General features: G+C 55.2%; 6 protein-coding genes across 6 annotated transcripts; 2 read left to right on the forward strand and 4 right to left on the reverse strand.

Moving 5' to 3' along the window:
• Positions 1-3218: 3218 nt before the first annotated feature.
• CHGG_03817 (uncharacterized protein) lies at positions 3219-5831 on the reverse strand (the record flags this gene model as incomplete). Its single annotated transcript, XM_001223030.1, has 8 exons — positions 3219-3407; positions 3471-4730; positions 4790-4915; positions 5001-5368; positions 5421-5503; positions 5562-5578; positions 5632-5701; positions 5770-5831. 8 exons carry the CDS (start codon positions 5829-5831, stop codon positions 3219-3221), a joined length of 2175 nt encoding a protein of 724 aa, XP_001223031.1.
• A 1106-nt stretch (positions 5832-6937) lies between these two features.
• Positions 6938-8112, reverse strand: CHGG_03818 (uncharacterized protein; the record flags this gene model as incomplete). The annotated part of the gene is made up of 2 exons (XM_001223031.1): positions 6938-7926; positions 7989-8112. 2 exons carry the CDS (start codon positions 8110-8112, stop codon positions 6938-6940), a joined length of 1113 nt encoding a protein of 370 aa, XP_001223032.1.
• A 1397-nt stretch (positions 8113-9509) lies between these two features.
• On the forward strand, positions 9510-10449 carry CHGG_03819 (uncharacterized protein; the record flags this gene model as incomplete). Its single annotated transcript, XM_001223032.1, has 2 exons — positions 9510-9946; positions 10011-10449. 2 exons carry the CDS (start codon positions 9510-9512, stop codon positions 10447-10449), a joined length of 876 nt encoding a protein of 291 aa, XP_001223033.1.
• A 286-nt stretch (positions 10450-10735) lies between these two features.
• CHGG_03820 (uncharacterized protein) lies at positions 10736-11560 on the reverse strand (the record flags this gene model as incomplete). The annotated part of the gene is made up of 2 exons (XM_001223033.1): positions 10736-11354; positions 11472-11560. 2 exons carry the CDS (start codon positions 11558-11560, stop codon positions 10736-10738), a joined length of 708 nt encoding a protein of 235 aa, XP_001223034.1.
• Positions 11561-13280: 1720 nt separating this feature from the next.
• Positions 13281-15066, reverse strand: CHGG_03821 (uncharacterized protein; the record flags this gene model as incomplete). Its single annotated transcript, XM_001223034.1, has 4 exons — positions 13281-13970; positions 14024-14218; positions 14671-14746; positions 14876-15066. The coding sequence occupies 4 exons, from the start codon at positions 15064-15066 to the stop codon at positions 13281-13283; spliced, it is 1152 nt and encodes a 383-aa protein (XP_001223035.1).
• A 1402-nt stretch (positions 15067-16468) lies between these two features.
• CHGG_03822 (90S preribosome/SSU processome component KRR1) lies at positions 16469-17595 on the forward strand (the record flags this gene model as incomplete). Its single annotated transcript, XM_001223035.1, has 4 exons — positions 16469-16723; positions 16780-16972; positions 17026-17095; positions 17238-17595. 4 exons carry the CDS (start codon positions 16469-16471, stop codon positions 17593-17595), a joined length of 876 nt encoding a protein of 291 aa, XP_001223036.1.
• Positions 17596-18100: the final 505 nt, after the last annotated feature.

Here is an 18100-nt window from a genome sequence, read left to right on the forward strand (position 1 = left end):
GTACAATGCAACAATGATGGCCAACCCCAACCAGATCGAAATTGGGAAGAAATGATAGCTGGGTTTTTGTAAGAGTTCTGTCGATTGTGCGGTAAAAATCTCGTCTTTGGTCGAGAGTTTTAGAACTCGAGGTTGCAAATGGGCGGAAAAACGCTCTGTCGTCCGGGGTGCGGCTTCGGTGAGGAGGCAATGATGATGACGGACCCTGGTCGGAAATGATGCTGGATGGGGAGAGATGATGCTGACTCGGTAGTCGTCTAGGTGGCTTCGATCTGGTGTTGCTGGCTATCGGCAGGAACCGGTTTCGTTTGAAGTTCGTTGAAGAAAAAGCTGCACTTTCGGTGTGGTGTGCATATAACACAGCGGGAACTCGGTGGGAGGGAGAAGGCAGGCCCCGATTCCTTTGTCGAGCAAGCGCCATGCACCGACACGACTCTGCAATGGGGTAACTAACTGAACTGAAGGTAAGCCCCGGGCCCGAAAGCTGGGGCGGGAGATTCAAGGACAGGGGCCAGGGTTTGTCGACTCCACGATCCACGCGAATCGAGCACGGCCACCTGTGAAATACAGCCGGTAATTACGAAGTACCTTTCTCTCTTCTCCGTTTCGCTGCAGGGCGCGATAAAAATGCACCCCCTCCGACCCCAAGGTGGGAATTCCACGGATGCTGGCTCTTTGAGCACTGACCGCCACCCTGCATCAGCTTTTTCTGGCCCTGCCAATGTCGCCTTTCTGTCATCGGTGTCGATCTTGCTCCACAGTGGATGCTGACGGACACGACATCTTTTTTCAGTTCATCAAATCTGACACTGCTCCTTGCCAAGTTGAGCTGCCATGATTGGAAAGCCTTCTTTCTCAGATCTTCTCGCGTTAATTACCCATTTAACGTATCAAGCCAGCGAGCAAGCCGTGCAAGCCTCCCAAGCCTCCCAAGCCCCAGCTAGCGACGAGCCAACCATGCCAACTGGCCGAGTCCCAGCTCAATGGCTGCTGCTCTGATGGGTTGATTTTGATGGTGTGGCAGCCGGCCCATGTGCCAAGGCGCTGTTTTGCACTGCTCCAGTCTTGGACCCCGGATCTTTTTGATTTCCAGGTCTGCATGGATTCATCCGCATTTCGCAACGCCGCAAGGTATCACGATAATGCGGGTTCATCGGCACCAAGACACGTGGAACATCCATGAGTACAAAATATCCGTACGGGGGTGCTTGCAGTCACAAGTGGGACGTCTCATGTCCTTCCCTCGGATCATCCATTGCGCATTCCGCCCATCATATACAGAGTTACTTGTATGGTGGATAATCACGGAGGTAACGTGGTGTTGCGGCGCGGAAGTGCCCCGGCAAGGACGAGCAGAAGTCCCGTTGGGCCGCTTCCCCGGGGGTTCAATCCCGACAACCACGTGTCTTCAGCCCCTCGAGAGGAGCCCGGAAACATCAACATGATCGTCGCCTGCCTGAACTCACAGACGGGCGGTCAGGGGTACGCCAACGGTATTTGGGGCCGCCACACGTCCAAAAGAAAGGAACTCCCCAATGCGGCCGACACCAACTCCTGACGGCAAGCTCGGAACTCCAGATTCGCGCCAGACAGGATATGCACGTTTTGGGATGTCCCTTCCAAGACGAGGTTGAACTCGCAGCCGAACGGCGCCAACCGATCGCGGCATGCACACCGAATGGCGCGCCAAAGGAGCCAGTCCTCTCCCCCTGGAGGAAACTGCCGGCAGTTGTCGCCGAAAAGGCACGGGACACTGTGCCGCAGACCGGTTGGGCGCCACCGAAGGTCGGTTCGGCGAGCTTGACAGGGCCCCCGGCAGGCAAGCTGGCAAGCAGGCGCTTGATCGCCGGCCATTGGAGTGGCTGGAGCCGTCCTCGGGCGGGAGCCTCGAAGCGTTCCCGGGTTCATTTCCCATCAGAAATGTGTCCTGTCAACGGGGGAAAGACAACTGATCCCAAAAGGTCGGTCTGGTGGAGCCCCGACATAGCGCATTGAGTCCATAAATCTCCCAGGAGACCCTCAAAAAGGCGTGGCCATACGCAGCCTGTGCATGCAGCTCGAGGTGATTTGCAGCAACGGCGCCCATCGTCAGTTCCCAAAACGCCTGGCTGCATGAGCCTCCCCAACTTGGCGAATCGGACACCGACTCGCTCCTCCCTTGCTTTTTCTCGGACCGAAGAGCGATACAGGCCTGACTCGTAACGACAATACGCAGGCACGCTGGTGGTTTGTAACTAACGCATATCAACATCTCTCCTCTTCTTCCTTCCGGTTCCAACCCTAACCCTCTCCTGACCGAACAACGTGACAACAACAACAGCCCCCTTGATCCTCGCTTGATGAGGATGATGTTGGCTTTGGACGTGCTCCGCGATGACAATTCCTTCTCATTTTAAGCTCTTATTCATGTAATGCGGGTTGGGACGGGCTGTCTGAATAATTCATTGTTCAAAGACCGGGACGTTTCGGGCTCTGTGAGCGTTTTGGTTAGAAATGCATGATAGTCCTCGGGATGTGGGATGCTTCTGCCTGGGATGCTTACATGGTCGGCAAGGTTACTACGAGCTCAATGGCCAGGTAGTTACATGATATGCGAGTGTAGAAGAATTGGTTTTGAATCTCACTGCTTCGAACAACTGTGCTGAACGTTGAGGTCTGACTGCTGAGGGTGAGTTGACCCGCGTCATTAACTCGACCTTTCTAGCTAACCAGCAGTCAAGATCGTAGCTTAGGCTACGCATACAGGCCGTGCCCTGCCGTGCATGAATTCGCTAGCTTAGACCACGAAGGTACATACATACATTAGGTGGGGTTGAATCTCGCTCTCGATGGCAAACAACCTCATGCATGGAAATCAGATACCATACGTAATAAACCCACTCCTCGGCCTCTTTTCCCTAACTGATAGAAGAAGCGTGCGACTGAGAGCGACCGCTTGGTCTGTTGCTGTGTTGTGTCGTGTTGTAGGTATTCATACATAATTCATCAACCCATAGTACTAGTACCGCCCCTCCGATGCCATGCCGCAAGCACACCGCGTTACCGCACCAACCTAGGCCGGCCGAACCAGGCCGGCCAGATACTATCCATCGCCTAACCGCTTTCCCCTCCCGCTCCGCCAGCCCCCTGGGCCGCCCATGCAAAGATAACTTTTTCATCTGTACGTAAGGAGGGGCAGGGAACGCTAAAAACCCCCACAAGTTCGACGGGATGATCACTTAGGCCAGATAGCCGATCTCATCCTCCTCCAGGCGCTCAAGGTACTCCTTGTCGAGCAAGATCTCGATACACTTCTTGATATCGCTAACCTTAGGCACGAATCGGGCACGGATCTGGTTGATGGCCTCGCTGACAAGCTGCTGGTGCTTCATGTGCTTGCGCGCCTTCATGATGCGCACAATGGCCGACTGCGGATATGCGTGTCAGTACGTTGAAGAAAATGAGGGGGGAAAACGGGGTCAACGACATACCTGCAACAACAGCTTACGATCTTCTTCAATCGTCTTGTTGGTCTCGGCCTCCTCCTGCTTAGTCTCTGACTTCATGCCCACGTTGAGGTTGACGCGGTACTTCTTATTCTTAAACTCATAGTTAAGAGTAAAGCTGGAGCCGGGGCCGACCTTGGAACCCCCGCCGCTCCCGGGCTCAAGGTTGAGGACCTTGGCCTTGAGGAGGATGCCGAGCGCGGGGTCGAGGGCCTCGTTGTTGAGCTGCGTCGCCGACGCGAGCTCCTCGTACGTGTTCTTGTCCTTCTCGTTGAACAAGAGTAGGATGGCCATCTGGTATATCGACACCTGGAATGTGTAGGGCATCTTGGCGTTCTTGACGTAGTTCGCCTTGACTTCGCCTTTGCACAGCTGCCACAACCACGTGAGCTTGCGGCCCTCGTGCTTGTTCTTGTAGTAACGGCTGAAGCGCTCGCAGTCTGCTGACACCTCCTCAGGAGGGTCGAAGTTGGTCCCCGGCGCCGTAAGCGGCCAGAAACCGGTGCCCAGGATCGAATATGACGAGTCGAGCCCCTTCGTCCCGAGAGTCTGGACGTGTTCCCGGAAGCCAGAGTTGAGATCCTTGGAGATCTGCATATCCAGGAACATACGCTGCAGCTTGTTGGTGTACTCGAACCCGCACGCCTCCTTGAGCTTGTTGATCATACTGGTCTCGGCATCGTCCGACGATGAATTGCTGTGGACTAAGCGACGGGCCAACATCCGAGAGTAGAACTTCTGGAACACGTCCTTGTCCTCGATGTACTTGAACACCGTCATGATCTGTACGAGCCTTGTCTCCAGCTCGGCGTCCTCCACACCCGTGCTGCTCTTCCGGAGGAGCACGTCGGTGTACTTGGCCAGCAGCTCGGGCGATTTATTAGACCCGGACTTGCAGACCTCGTTGCGATTCACAAACTCCCTGCAGGCATTGTCGAGGGACCGTGTGAACTCGGGCTCATCCTTAAAGGCGCGCTTCACCAGTCCTTGATACTGGGTATGGATTTCCAGCAGGGCGTCAACGTAGACCTTGGGCTCCAACTTATCGGCATCTGATGCCACCTTGGCGACGGCGGCAAGACCGGCGTTCCGTACGTGGCTCTCGAACTTTGTCCTCAGAGGGTCGAGACCGTCGGGGATGCGCGACAGGAGGCTGTACATGCGTGCCATGTCTTCTTCCCGGTCGTTGTCGAGGAGAACCTGGAACTCGTCGCGCAGGATGGTGGAGTGGTCGGCAATGAGTACCTGATTGCACGCCTTCTTTTAGAGGGATCCCCAATATCCGGGTGAAGGTACAGCTTGACCCGCTCCTCTTCCTCGTCAAGGGCGTTGCCCTCGGCCTTCTTCATGTATTCCACAACGCTGTTCTCGGCCACGAACTGCTTGCTCTCGTTCTCGTAGAAAACCTTAGTCGCATCGAGGAACGGACGCTCGAAGTGAAAGCGGTAAACTTCGAGAGTTGTCTTGGAAGAAATCGCCGTCGTCTAGGCCCAGCGAAACAAACGAGTCGACAACCTGCTTGATTTGGTTGTGTTCGATGGTCTCGCCGTTGCGCTGCTTCTCGACGAGCTTGAGGACGGCCGCCATGACCTTTTCCGAGACCCTGGAGAAGAGGACATCGCGCCACTGTACAAGGTGCAGGGTGTAGACATCGTAGACGTGCTTCTTGCCCTCGTCGATTTCACGCTTGACCCAGTGGCGGTTGAGGTAGCGGAACAAGTGGTGGATATATTTCGCCGCGTCCGTGTAGCGTTGCCACTCCCTGATGTAGAATGACAGGAGCGCCTCGTCCGTGTGAGCCTTCGACTCGGTGACCAGACCTTTCAAGTGCTCGGATAGATACTCCGACAACTTTTTGTAGAGGTCTTCGCCGAGAAGGTGAGCTAAAAAGGGTGTTAGCGACCAGAGGGCAAGCAGCAGGGCGGGAGCACATACCGCCCCGCTGAGACGATCCGATAACATGGCTCTGTAGGGCGAAGCCGACCGCTTTTTGGGATGTGCAAAAGTTGTGGACGGCTCTGTAAATCGTCAGTTGCCGGCGAAAAGGTACGTGACTCAGATAGGAATCAAACTGACGTGTAGATCCCCATGTACTGCGCGAAGGGTTAGCGTCAGCTCGACTTGAAGGAACATGAACAGCACATACTGTTTGCAGGTCGATACCCTGCTGGAGGTTCATCATAATCATGGTGATTCCATCTTGCAAATAAGTCCATCTATAATCCATCAGTATTTGTCCGTCACCGTGGCCTCAAACGGAAGCGACGGTGGTTAGGTCACGCACGTAGTGTCGATGTCATCCTTGACGGGCTGCATGGGCATCCCCGAGAAGCCTGCGGCAGGCATCTTCTTCTTCTTTTTTTTTTTTTTTTTTTGGTTGCAGCGCAGTCTTATCGCGCGTCGAAGAGATCGAGGAAATGGTCGAGGGCTAGGGACCAGGTCGCTTTGAGAGGGAGGATGTCGAATCGGTGAAGTCGCTTGAGGAGGGCTGTTTTGGGCTGTTTTGGTCGGTTAACTTCTGTGGTGTGAACCTCCTGGACCCCGCCTCCAGTTTTCAGGTTGTCGCACTGTGGTGACAACGGACGGAAAAGGCGAAGGAGAGGCCGAAGCAGGAAAGCTTACTTGAGGACGTTGTGAATGGTAGGCAAGCAAGCCTTCGGGCTCCCTCCGCGAGATTGAGATGTGGGGGCCCAGAGTGGCGGGGGAGCGTTGCAAGACTGGCAATCGAACTCGATGACCGGCAGAAATAGCGGGAAATAAAGTTGGTTTTTATGCTGTAGACGGTTTGTGAAATTGTTGTGGTGAATGTCGGAGAGTTGCCTCGATCGAGGGCAGATAGGTTGAAGGTTGTACGGAACAGGTCGGCTGTCCAAGGCAGCTTCCGGTCACTGCACTGCCTTTCCGCTGTTTGCTTCGCTCTGGGGGGTTCAAGGTCCCAGGCAGGAAGACCCACATGTGGGTTGGGCCCAACTCTGCCTGCGAAACGCAGCTGGGTCATGCAAGGTTAAGCGCAGCCGCTAGCAAGCGCCCCACCCCGCGCTTAACCTGGCGGACGCGGCAAACCTGCGCCCAACAAAAACGAGGATGGTTTCCGTTTTGAGAAGAGATCGAGCTTTCAGCTTGCCAGCATCAGTCCTCACATATATTCGCGCTCAAGTATTGTGCAAAATAAAATCGGGATGCAGGATTTAGATGATACGGCACATATTTACGTAGTTTCGTAAATACACTTGTAAATGCATAACTACGATCGAGTGATGTAATCAATGGGTTCTCGTGCCATCTTTTGCGGGCTCCATCCATACTAAAGAGAAATGTTGTCTTCATCGACGCTGAGGGGTATACCAGTATAAAAAAGAAAACTTAGAAATATACAATAAGAACCAACTCCAGTGTCTAACCCCCAAAATGCCTCCCGCCGAAGTTTCTCATCCCCGTTCATCGAGATGCATTTACTTGTCGTCATCATCACCACCGCCCAATTTTTGTACCAGACGGAAAACGCTCACGGCCAAGGTGAAGCTCCATGCTATCAAGCCGATCATTTGAAAAGCGGCCAGTGCCTGGCTGTACTGCCTTGTTTGCCGGTCTCCCGAATTGTGGTAGACCAGTGCCTCAAAGGCAAGGGCCGTGCTGGCCGACTTGAAAATGATGAAGAATAAATCCATTAGGACTAAGGCGATCTTTTGGTTGGCCGCACGCAGCCCCAACGGCTTTCCCGTGTACTCGTCCCATGTCATGTAGCCGATGTAGGGGATGGCGACCGAGTCAACCACGATGGCCACGATCGCCTGCGTTAGCTCTGACGAGCGGTCGCTCTCCTCCTCTTGATGTTCGATTTCGAATATCCTGGCCGAGATAGCGAGCGCCACGATGGAGGTGAGGAGCACGGTTAGGCGGAAGGCGAGAGGGACGAGCGGGTGTCGGAGTATGATCTGCCATAGCCGCTTGTAGAGCACCTTTCTTCGTGTTTGTCTCCTCCCGGTGGTGCCGTTGGCGTCGCGGATCTCAACCGGCGAGTTGAAATCGGGCTGCATCTTATCTAGCGCCTCGGGATCGACAATCTCGGCCTCCTCGTTCGGCAAGCGGCCATATCGAGACGACAGCACGTAGCTGTGCCACGGCGAGTCCGGGGTCGCCCGGCTGAAGCGCGGCACAATGACGGGTTCGGCAGTGCGCAAGTGGTCCCATTTCCTCCCCCTCTCGGAGCCATCGCCGCGTTTGAGCAACTTGCGTAGCCTTGCCCTTGATGTCCGCGCCCCCTCTAGCCCCAGCACAGCCGGGTTTTCGTAGACGAATCCATCTTTCGACACTCTCCTCTGCGCGTGGCTTGGCGAATGGTTGTGATGGGCCGGCAGGGCGCGTGGAGGGGGCGAGGTCAGAGCGTGAATCTGGTTCTCCGTCGGGGTGCCGTATCGCGTTTCGTACGAATCAATCCATGCTGTCACGTAAATTTCAGCCTTAAAAACCCATCATAGCGCGTGAAGATGGGGGTATTCTTACCTGGAAGGGTCCGCGTGAGGCGCCGCTGGGCAGGGGTGGACTGTCCAGCAGTGCTCTGAGACCTCGTCGACGGTCGTGGCTCAGAGTGGTGTGAACTTGACGGCGGCTGGCCCGGAGTTGCCATTGCCGAGACTGGGGATGCCCAGTACGGTTGAGGGTAGAAAGGGGGCAGGTGGGCGACTAATAAGACTGTTCAAGTAGCGATACCTCGGCGCATCAAGACTGGCAACGGGGATTTCGCATGGAGCGCGAGGGTTGACGGCCTGGAGGGGACGAGAGAATGAGGATGGGCGAGACCCGAATGTGTCGCTGCATGATGCGGCAATCGCTATGAGTAGGGTTGAAAATGCGGGTTACCCGACTCCGTCGTGTCGGGTGTCCAAACTGGCCGCCTTGGTTCGAGCATGCGCGGTGGTTGGGGTGATGTTGGCCTAGGGTGGTCGGTTTTTGAGCCGTCAGCGCGGACTTGGCAGCGGCAGCAGCTGGGTTCCATCTTTCCTCAGTGGCGAGACCCCTGGCGGCACGGACCAATGTTTTCGACCGGATCCACGAGCTTAACCACAACCGAGCGATGACGACAACTGCGACAGCCACGCAATGTCCTCGCTGTCGATGCTGTTTTTAATAGCTACCTGTCTTTTTACTTTGTTCACAGCCTACCTGACCATTTCATATTGAGATAAATAATTCAATTGGATTCTTACGAATAACTAGAAGAAGCCAAGAAAATATCAATGGGAAAAGGCATTGTTGACAGCGCATTCTGTATGTACCGCATTTCGTCCATTGTTGTGCTTGCTACCCTTCGAGTTCAGTAATCGAGGTAGGTGGTTTCATACCTAGGTAGGTCGGTACCTAGGTAGGTATCCCCCAATGCACGCTTGAACACACATTCTTTGGATGAGACCTGGACCCACGAGAGTTTAACTTGCAATGCGAGAGGTAACTCGGGAGTCCCTCCATCAGTCTGTCTGCCTTGCAGGCCTCCGGTCTGGCCCCGCGCACTTCCACATTGGGCATGTGAATTCATGAAGCTTCCCAGGGGCTTGGAGGATAACAGGGGTTGAGACGGAAAATGCTTGACATTTTGTCGACATGGGCCTTGATGCACCCTGTCACTCCACTTTAAACACCATTTTGGCCACTCACGATGAGAGATTGACGGCATCTGCGTCACTGATTTTGGTGGCAGGTTCGCAGGAACTCAAAATCCCAGCAAGCTTACCCAAAATATTCTGCAACAAGAGCTGGCTCTGTCTGGGAACGCGCGGTTGTTTGCCACCACCAGTCGTCCATTCGCATCCAGACCATTGACATCTTCAAGTACAAGATGCGCTGTCGCGGTCTTTCTTTCTGGGCCTAAACACCGCCGGATTCCTCTCTTTTTTTCCTTTTTTTCTTCCCCTCGCGCGCGCAGCCGATAACAGCAACAAGGGCGCCGATCAGCTAGCTTTTGGCCGACTTTGGCTTTTTGCGATAGACCCCGCGAGGCAGCCAAGGCCTCCCTCGACGCGCAACACCATGCGCCTCTATCTACTGCCCATCTCGACAAGGCGCACGCTGCTATACTGCCAGCACCTCAACTTGCCAGCCTCGGAAAAGCCAACTTGGTCCAACTGGCTGCAGGCCAAGGCTGCGCGCACATGGTCTGGTTGGGAGAAGAAGGAAAAGGGTTGGCAGAAATCGGTCGTCAACTATGGCAACCAAGCCCTCCGGCGCATCCCTTACGAGGAATGGGGGCTCAAGTCGGTGCCTCCACTATCGCAGCGCCGAAGGCAGGTTGAGCTGAAGGGCGCCGAGAAGGTCGAGGTGGTTTACCCCAAGAGCCTGCTAGCGATGGATAAGGTGCCCCAAATCTTGAAGTCGCTAGCAACCGACAGGGAGGCGCTGCATAAGAAGAGGTTGATATGGTGCTTTGTCGGCATGCCCATCACAGCGCCTGTTGCCATCGTTCCGGTGTAGGTTCACACCGGTTCTCGGGTCCACGAGTTGGCTGGCTAACACATTGCTTACCGATTGGAGCATTCCAAACCTCCCCTTCTTTTACCTAGTCTACCGCGCCTGGTCGCATTGGCGAGCGCTGTCTGGCGGGAAACACCTCCAATTCCTCCTCAAGAACAACCTCCTCGCCCTGACGCCATCTCCCGTCGTCGATGCGGTGTATGCCGCGCAAAAGGAACCCCTACCATCCACCCCCGAGCGGACAACAGATTCCGACGAAAAAATCGTCGAAAATCTCGATCCTGCCTCGCCAAATGGCGCACAGGATCCGGACGGTGAGACCATGCTGCTGTCGCAAGCCAACGGCAAAAGGATGACGCAAGCTCTCGACCTACCCCAACTGGAAGTTGAGCTTGAAAGAGCCATATGGCAGGTCGAGACGGCCATTAAGAAACGCAGCGCCGAGGTTGCTGCAAAGAACGCCCAAGGGCCTGCCAACGAAAACGAGAAAAAGTCATAATGACCGTCAAATGATAGAACCATGTATTATATTCCGCTGTGGTACCTAGCCGGGGTTGGGAGTGGATAGGGTTGGAGCGCTTAGACGGGGTGGAGTTATTGGTTTGATACCTCATGGCAGTGATGCGGATGGCGGCGGATGGGCGGACGATTTCACGATTTAAATCCGACTCGACTCGACTCTCTCACAAACCGCGCACCCTACGTGATCTCACCACAACCGTGAAACCGCCCAGCGAAGTGCCTGCTCCGCCGAACCCACCACCACCACCACCACCCGAAAAACCTCACCTCTCCGCCGGAGGAGGCCTCCCATCGCCCGCACTCCCAAACGCGCTCACCAGCCCATGAACCAACCCTATCCCCAAAAACAACGCCACCACAACCATCACCCGCCGCACACCAACTCCCCCCTTTCCAACACCAACACCACCACCACCACCACCAACCCTCCGCCGCCCCGCCCGCTTCTTCACCAACGGACCCCCATGCAACGGCAACACCATCCCCCCCGACCCGGACGCGCCCGCGCCCGCGCCCACGCCCACGCCCACGCCCACGCCCGCCGAACCACCCAGCAACAGCAGCGTGGGTGACAGCAGGGGCGACGTCAGCGGGAAGGATCCCTCGTTGGTGTCGTCGTTGTCGTGGTACCCGTAGGGTACGGGGGTTATGCCGAGCCCGATGTCGCTGGATATAGCCTCGTTGAAGGTGTTGGGGGTGTGGGGGGTGTGGCCGATGTGGTCGGTGTAGGGGGTTGGTGATGGGAGCCAGGCGCGGGTTGAGGAGGGTTGAGGGTTTAGTTGGGCGGCGGGGGAAGTTGAGGGGCTGGGTGGTGGTTGGGTTTTGGGGCCATTGCTGTCGCTGCTGTCGCTGCTGTTGCGCCTGTTGTTGGCTTGAGGGTTGCTGTGGCCATGGTTGCTGTTGGTTGGGGTGGGGGGGAGGATTGACAGCAAAGTCGATCAGGTGGTGTTGGTTGCTGCTACGGAGGTGCTCGGTGCCGGGATGCGGTTTCAATAGCACGTAATGCCGCAGTGTCTCGCAGCGCCAGGCGGCAGCGGCCTTTTGCCGGACGAGGCGCTCGGTTGGGCTCGCGTGGGCGAGGGCGGCATATTGCTGCGGGAGGCTGGACGGGTTGGCGTTTGGTGGTTTTGCTCTGAGGGAGGGTTGTCGCTGCTGTTGCTTCTGACGAACTTTGATGACGTCGAGATAGGTGTTAGGGTTGAGAGGGGAGGGGACTAGAGGGGCGTATCGGCGTCGGTCGGGTGGTGGTTGTGCTGGCATGTCGAGGTTCTGAGGGTATCTTGGTCATGTGGTGTAGGGCTTTTGGGTCATCGCAAGATCTACAGTTTCCGGTGGTTGCAGGGAGTTTAGATGCGCGGAGCGACTGGCCCTGATGCCGGGACGCGGCGCATGGGGCGGAGTTTCGTAGGGTGAAACAGGCGTGGGTGAGTGCCACGCCACCCTCAGGAATGTACGCATGTAACCGGCAAGTCGACGACGGAGATCAATATGTCACGGGCCAAGCCTTGGAAAGTCCAATTTCCTTGGGCCAATCGTGCTGGGGACATGTACGTGGTCAAGCGAGGATGACGTGGAAGCATAACACCATGTCATGATGACTCGTGAGATGAGCTCTCAGATACCAAATGGGGATAACCTAACCGGGGGCCGCAAAGGAGGGCCAACTTGGAGACTCAAGCGAACGGCACCGACAGTGACACCCTCACATTCGTATTCTGTGTCTTGTTGGCCGTGACAGGTCTTGTTCCTGCTTCGAACACGACCAGCATCTCTGGGTAGGGTAGCAGTCGTCTTGTCCGAACACCTAACCAATAACCATATTGTTGGGTCTCTTGGCTGGGCCTCTTAACCCCTCGAATATAGATACCGGCCGTTATGTATAAATGGCCCCTTGTTCCTTATCTCCTCGCTTCCCAAGCCCGAATCCCGATAACCTCGGTGACGTGCTAACCCAACAATGCAAACAATCAAGGAGTGCGTGCATCCCCCGCTACGCTAGTGCTGCAACGGCTGCAAGTGATCCGTTAGCGAGCAAGACCCCTGTTGCTGATCAGGTCTGTGGGCGCTTCGTTCAACACCAAAACTTGATATCAAGCCGAATCTGATCGTGCAGCGATCAAGTTGTACAGACGGGACACGGGAGGATATAATTTCCTTGGCTTGCAACCAGTCGCGGTACAGGGAGCGAAGCGAAGATGTGAGCTATCAAGGACGCAGTAGGACGGCTCTTCCAAAGATGAACAAGTTGAGGCATGCGAGAGGTGTGTCCCAGCAGTCCGTCCAACTCTGACATTAAAACTAAACATGTCATAAACGCAGCAGTGTGGTTTTTTGTTTTCCCACCCTTTTATTCCGAGTGGTCAAGGCCCTTAACCCGCCTATGCCGCTGTACTCCCAACTCCAACCAATCCATATTTTATACCACCACCCACCTCAATCCGTGAAAAGAGAGAGGATCATGCGCAAGGACTGTGTAAACAGCCCCCGGACCACCGGCGACCTCTGCCCAGGCTGGCTGCCGCCTCCCCAGGCCTAGAGGTGTCGGCGGAGGGGTTAGTTCTTAGCCGAAATCGTGGAAAATGCACGGTAATCCAACCTGCCGGCAAATCCTAGTGTGGCTGAAAAAAACAGGTATAAAACCATGTCGAGCTCAAGCTCCATTAACCACGGTGCCGCCTCAGGTAGGCCAAATCAACAGAAGTGCTGCTAGGCTGAGGAGCACCCGAGCGACACACTAAGCTAGGCGTAGCCATCATATGCAGGAAATTGGACTAGATGTCCGCCGATCCGTACCCGGATGGAATCGGCCTATGACTCCGGCAGGGAGGCCAATGCTGCCTCCTCTGGGGTGGGAGCAGCGTCGTTGAGACGGGGCTTTTTAGCACGGCTGTTGTCCTGGACCTCAAGCGACTCTTTAGCCTCTTTAAGCTCAACCTCGAGCTCGTCGAGCCTTCGCTTGAGCATGTTCTCTCTTCTGTGGCTCTCCTCGAGTTCCTTCTGCAGCTGCGCATGCGACTCGTTCATGACACTGAGCTGTGTGTGAAGCTGCTCATTGGCCTCGGACTTGCTCTTCTCTTGCGCCTGTCGGTTCGCTTCCTCTTGCTCAAGCTGCTGGATCCTTCCCCTGTACAGTTCCTGGATGACTTCGAGTTCGCTCACGCGCGTCTTCAAGCTCGCATTGGTCGCAAGAATCTGTTCGTTTGTCTGCGGCATATCGAGGCGGTCGCCGTTCAAAGGCGATGGGGCACGGCCGTCGGGTCCCCCAAACCCGGATAACTGTTGGGCCTGGAACTGGTCCTCAAGGTTCTGGTACATGGGGGCTATGTGCGAGGCATAGAGGGTGGGCGTGCCGGTCCGGGAAATCGGAGAGTGTGTGTCGTCCAAGACTCCATTGGCTGATTTCTGCGAGGCCCTACGGGCACCGTTTACAGCGCCGAGGTCTGCGCCGTTCATGTCACCTGCTTGAGCCAGGTGCTGTTGTTGTGCTTGCGCCTGTGCCTGTACACGGTTAGGCTCAAGCGAGCCGGTCAATCGGGGGAAAGACAGCCTACCTTTTTCTGCTTGGCGAGGTCGGGCCGTATTGTCTTGACGCGGTTACGACTCTTGATTACGTCCGTCTTGAGCGAGATGGGCCTGGGCCGGCCGTGGAGCTTGAGGAAGAGGCCGCAGGCGTTGCAGAGAACTGCACCGGTCTCGTCTCGTCGCCATAGCGGGGTGGTGTGCGTCTCGCAGTTCTGGCAGGTCGCCTGGGAAGTCGCACGATCATGGTTAGCCATGGTCGCCATAGTTCCGTGCGATGCGTCGCAGAGCGGCGCCTTGTACACAAGGATATAAGTGACGGGGAGAGATTAGATGGGAGATAAGGGGACGATAAATGGGGATGGGGAATAGATAAAGTGGTGGCCCGGACCGCGATGATAAGCCTGGGTGTTCGGGTGATAAGGAAATTTTTTGACCAAGTCGACTCGCAAACCAGGAAGGTGGGGATCAACAGATAAACGGCTAGCGTGGGCCAGTGGGCTTGACGAGCGCCCCACCACATGCTCAATGCAGCTCACGGGCAGAGAGCCAATGAGCAACTTGGTCACGACATTGGCCGTGAAAGGCATTTGTGAGAGGCATTGTAAGGCGTGAATGAGTGTTCTAGACTGAGGGGAAACAAGTGAGAATCGACGAGGAGAGCAACTTGGATACTTACAGGACTTCCACCCGGAGCAGGATGGGTGCTGGCGTTTGAGGTTGCCGGATACATAGCGGGCGCAATTGAAACAGGTCTAAGAACAACAAAACGCGGTGTTAGCAAAGAACAAGGGGCGGAGAAGAGCTGCCCGTTGATAGCCCACACTTTGCCATCACAACCGGCATCTTCCAGTATCACGTCCAGACACCACAGTACCACTAACCCTGGTTGCGAAGAGTCTGCGAGGGGGTTGCTGGTGGCAAGCGCTGGGGTGACGGGCAGAGAATGCATGAGGTTCTGGGGTGCTGAGTCCTCCTGTGTTGATTCTGAGCCGGGCCCCGAAGCTGAGACTGGATCGGCATCCAGCGCCGCAACGGCCTGAGGCGGCAGGCTGTCCAGCTTTGGTTCATCCATAACGGAATCAGGGTGTAGTGTCACCAACGAGTCAAACTCAGAAAAATCTGGAGTCGGTATCGAAGCCAGTTTGATGGTGTCTCGGGTTTGAGTTTGTTGAAAGGGGTTGGACTGGACGGCGTTCGAAAAACGCGGTCAGGTCGTCGTGGTCCGGGACCAAATAGGCCGAGGCTGAGCGGGGATCAAAGACGCGCCGGCAAGACACTGGAAAGTGAATGGGCCGCGCCCAGAATGCTAGAGATAGATCGAAATCAAAATGAAGTCGTCTGATGCGCCAATCGCACGTGGAAGGACGAAGTAGAGGGTGAAGCGAGCGACTCAAGAAGACGACAATGAACACAGGGCCGTTGGCTTCCTGTCGTGACTATACTACGATGTCAGGGTTTCTATGATGCGTCACACAAGTAGAGTGATGAAAAAATTGGGAGAACGGCAAGAATTGCAACGAAGCGGTGTCCGTTTATTCTCACAAGTTTTGTCGATGGATGTTGAAGAAACGAAGGATGCAAGTGAGAGAACAGACGAAATCAAGCAGGATGGTACGTACCCACATGAAAGTGCAGGGTGCAAGGGTCTGTGCGAATGCATGACGGGGCTCTCTGAAAAAAAAAAAAAGAAAAAAGAAAAAGCTGAGCTCTTAGTGTTGGCGCCGAAACCTTCGAGAAGGAGAAGGAAAGGAAGGCCATTCTGAAGCCTAAAGTCCACGTTTTATTTAACTCGGCGTGTTTTTGGTTTCTTGATTTATTTTACTCGGTTTTCTTTACCTCTTCTTTTCCTCGGTTTCCTTTCTTTCTCTGTCCTCCAAGCATGAGAGTTACTGGAGAAACCCTTGTTTGGGGCCAGGTCATAACAGCTTACGAGTTAATCATCCTGCTTCATCTAGACGGAATTGATAAGGCGATTCACATCCAGCATGTGAAGACCGGTTTTGTCATATGTTTTGTACTTGAACTCTGCGAGACGTCTGTAGCCCAGGCGATTTCTTCCGATCCCGCATATCCCGGGAACTTGACCTGCTGTTCATTTTTCAATCCCCGCGGAAGTGAAGGGAGTGAGAACGACAAGGCTAAGGCAAGGTACAGGAGGATGAAAATACCTATTCAGTTGAAGAGTATGCACATACAAAGTTTGTTGACTTCGCGATTCAACCAGCCATACCCATGCGCTATATTATAGTTGATTGGTGGGTGCTGCGGCCGAAGTGGAGCACGGCTGACCCCGCCAGTCAGAAATCGGAATCTCTAAGAATTTCAGAAGCATGGATCGCAGTTTGCTGCATGCAGCCGAAGAAAAGCGCAACACCAACCAGCATTGAATTCAACAGCCAGCAACACGACAACAGGGCGTAAGATACCGAAACTGTCGAATATTAACAGAGGCAAAAAAACGCCAATCAAATACCATGCCGTCGACGCACAAAAAAGAGAAGCCATGGGACACGGACGATATCGACAAGTGGAAGGTCGACCCTTTCACCAAGGACGAGTCCTCAGGCCCATTCCTTGAGGAATCCTCCTTCATGACCCTCTTCCCCAAGTACCGCGAGCGATATCTCAAGGACTCTTGGCCTCTCGTCACAAAGGCTCTCGACAAGCACGGCATCACCGCGACACTGGATCTCATCGAGGGCTCGATGACAGTCAAGACAACCAAAAAGGTATTTTAGAGGCGCGACTCTGCCGCAAAGTGCTAGGGTGCTGACCACCGAGACAGACATTCGATCCAGCGGCGATTTTGAATGCGCGAGACCTCATCAAGCTCCTGGCACGGTCCGTACCGGCGCCTCAGGCCATCAAGATTCTCGAGGACGGCATGGCGTGCGACATTCTCAAGATCCGGAGCATGGTGCGGAACAAGGAACGGTTCGTGAAGAGGCGGCAGCGGATACTGGGGCAGAACGGCACAAGTGAGCGAAAGGAGCCCTTCCAATGGCGCACCGATGACTGACGTTGCGTGTAGCACTGAAAGCACTCGAGTTACTCACGGAGACGTACATCCTGGTTCACGGCAACACGGTATCGGTAATGGGGTCCGTTTAAGGGACTAAAGGAGGTCAGGAGGGTGGTAGAGGACACGATGCAAAACGTGCACCCAATCTACCTGATCAAGGAACTGATGTGGGTGTTGCAGACGCCACCACACATGCCAACGGTCTGCTAACAGGCCATTAGGATCAAACGCGAACTAGCCAAAGACCCAGAACTAGCACACGAAGACTGGAGCCGGTACCTCCCCAACTTCAAGAAGCGCACGCTGTCCAAGCGGCGGACGCCGTTCAAGGTCACGGACAAGGCCAAGAAGACGTACACGCCGTTCCCGCCGGCGCCCGAGAAGAGCAAGGTGGATCAGCAGATTGAGACGGGCGAGTACTTTTTGGGCAAGGAGGCCAAACACCGGGCGGCCGAGGCGGAGCGCGCCGAGAAAGCCAAGCAGAAGAAGGAGGAAAAGAAGCGGGAGCGGGAACGCGAGTACGTGCCGCCGGAGGAGGGCGCGGGCAAACCGAAGAAGAGAAAGACAACGCACGACTGAGCGGTGGGGAGGAGTGGCGGTGGTTGTCGGGGTGGTGGCGGTGGAAGTTTCGAAGAGGAACGATCTATCAAGTTCGACCTTCGAATCTCATGATACCCATGCAGGAACATATTTGACCCGGTGCAGGTGCTTTGTTCGTGGGCGGTGTGGTTTTGGGACAACGTTGCCAGGCCGGGCAGGGCGGGAGGCTGGACAGCCCCTGGAGACGGAAGGGTGGATTATTAATGGGGATCTCCTGCCCGGTTGATGGGCCGAGGCAAGCGCGTCATCGGCATCCGCTGGTGCGGGGAGGTGGGGGCAGTCCAGGCAAGGGCGCTGAGTTGTACGCTGCATTCGGATATATACAACAAAGCTATAAGTAACCCAAGAGAGTGGAGGTAGCAGTCGCCAGAGTAAAGTAGATATCTACTGATTGTACTTACAAGATATCAATTCACACAATACACAACCGCCTAGATCAATCAAAACCGCCAGACCACATCGACACATCAAGATGCCGTACGAA

Source organism: Chaetomium globosum, genomic scaffold (assembly GCF_000143365.1).
Source record: "Chaetomium globosum CBS 148.51 scaffold_4 genomic scaffold, whole genome shotgun sequence".
Taxonomy (NCBI): domain Eukaryota; kingdom Fungi; phylum Ascomycota; class Sordariomycetes; order Sordariales; family Chaetomiaceae; genus Chaetomium; species Chaetomium globosum.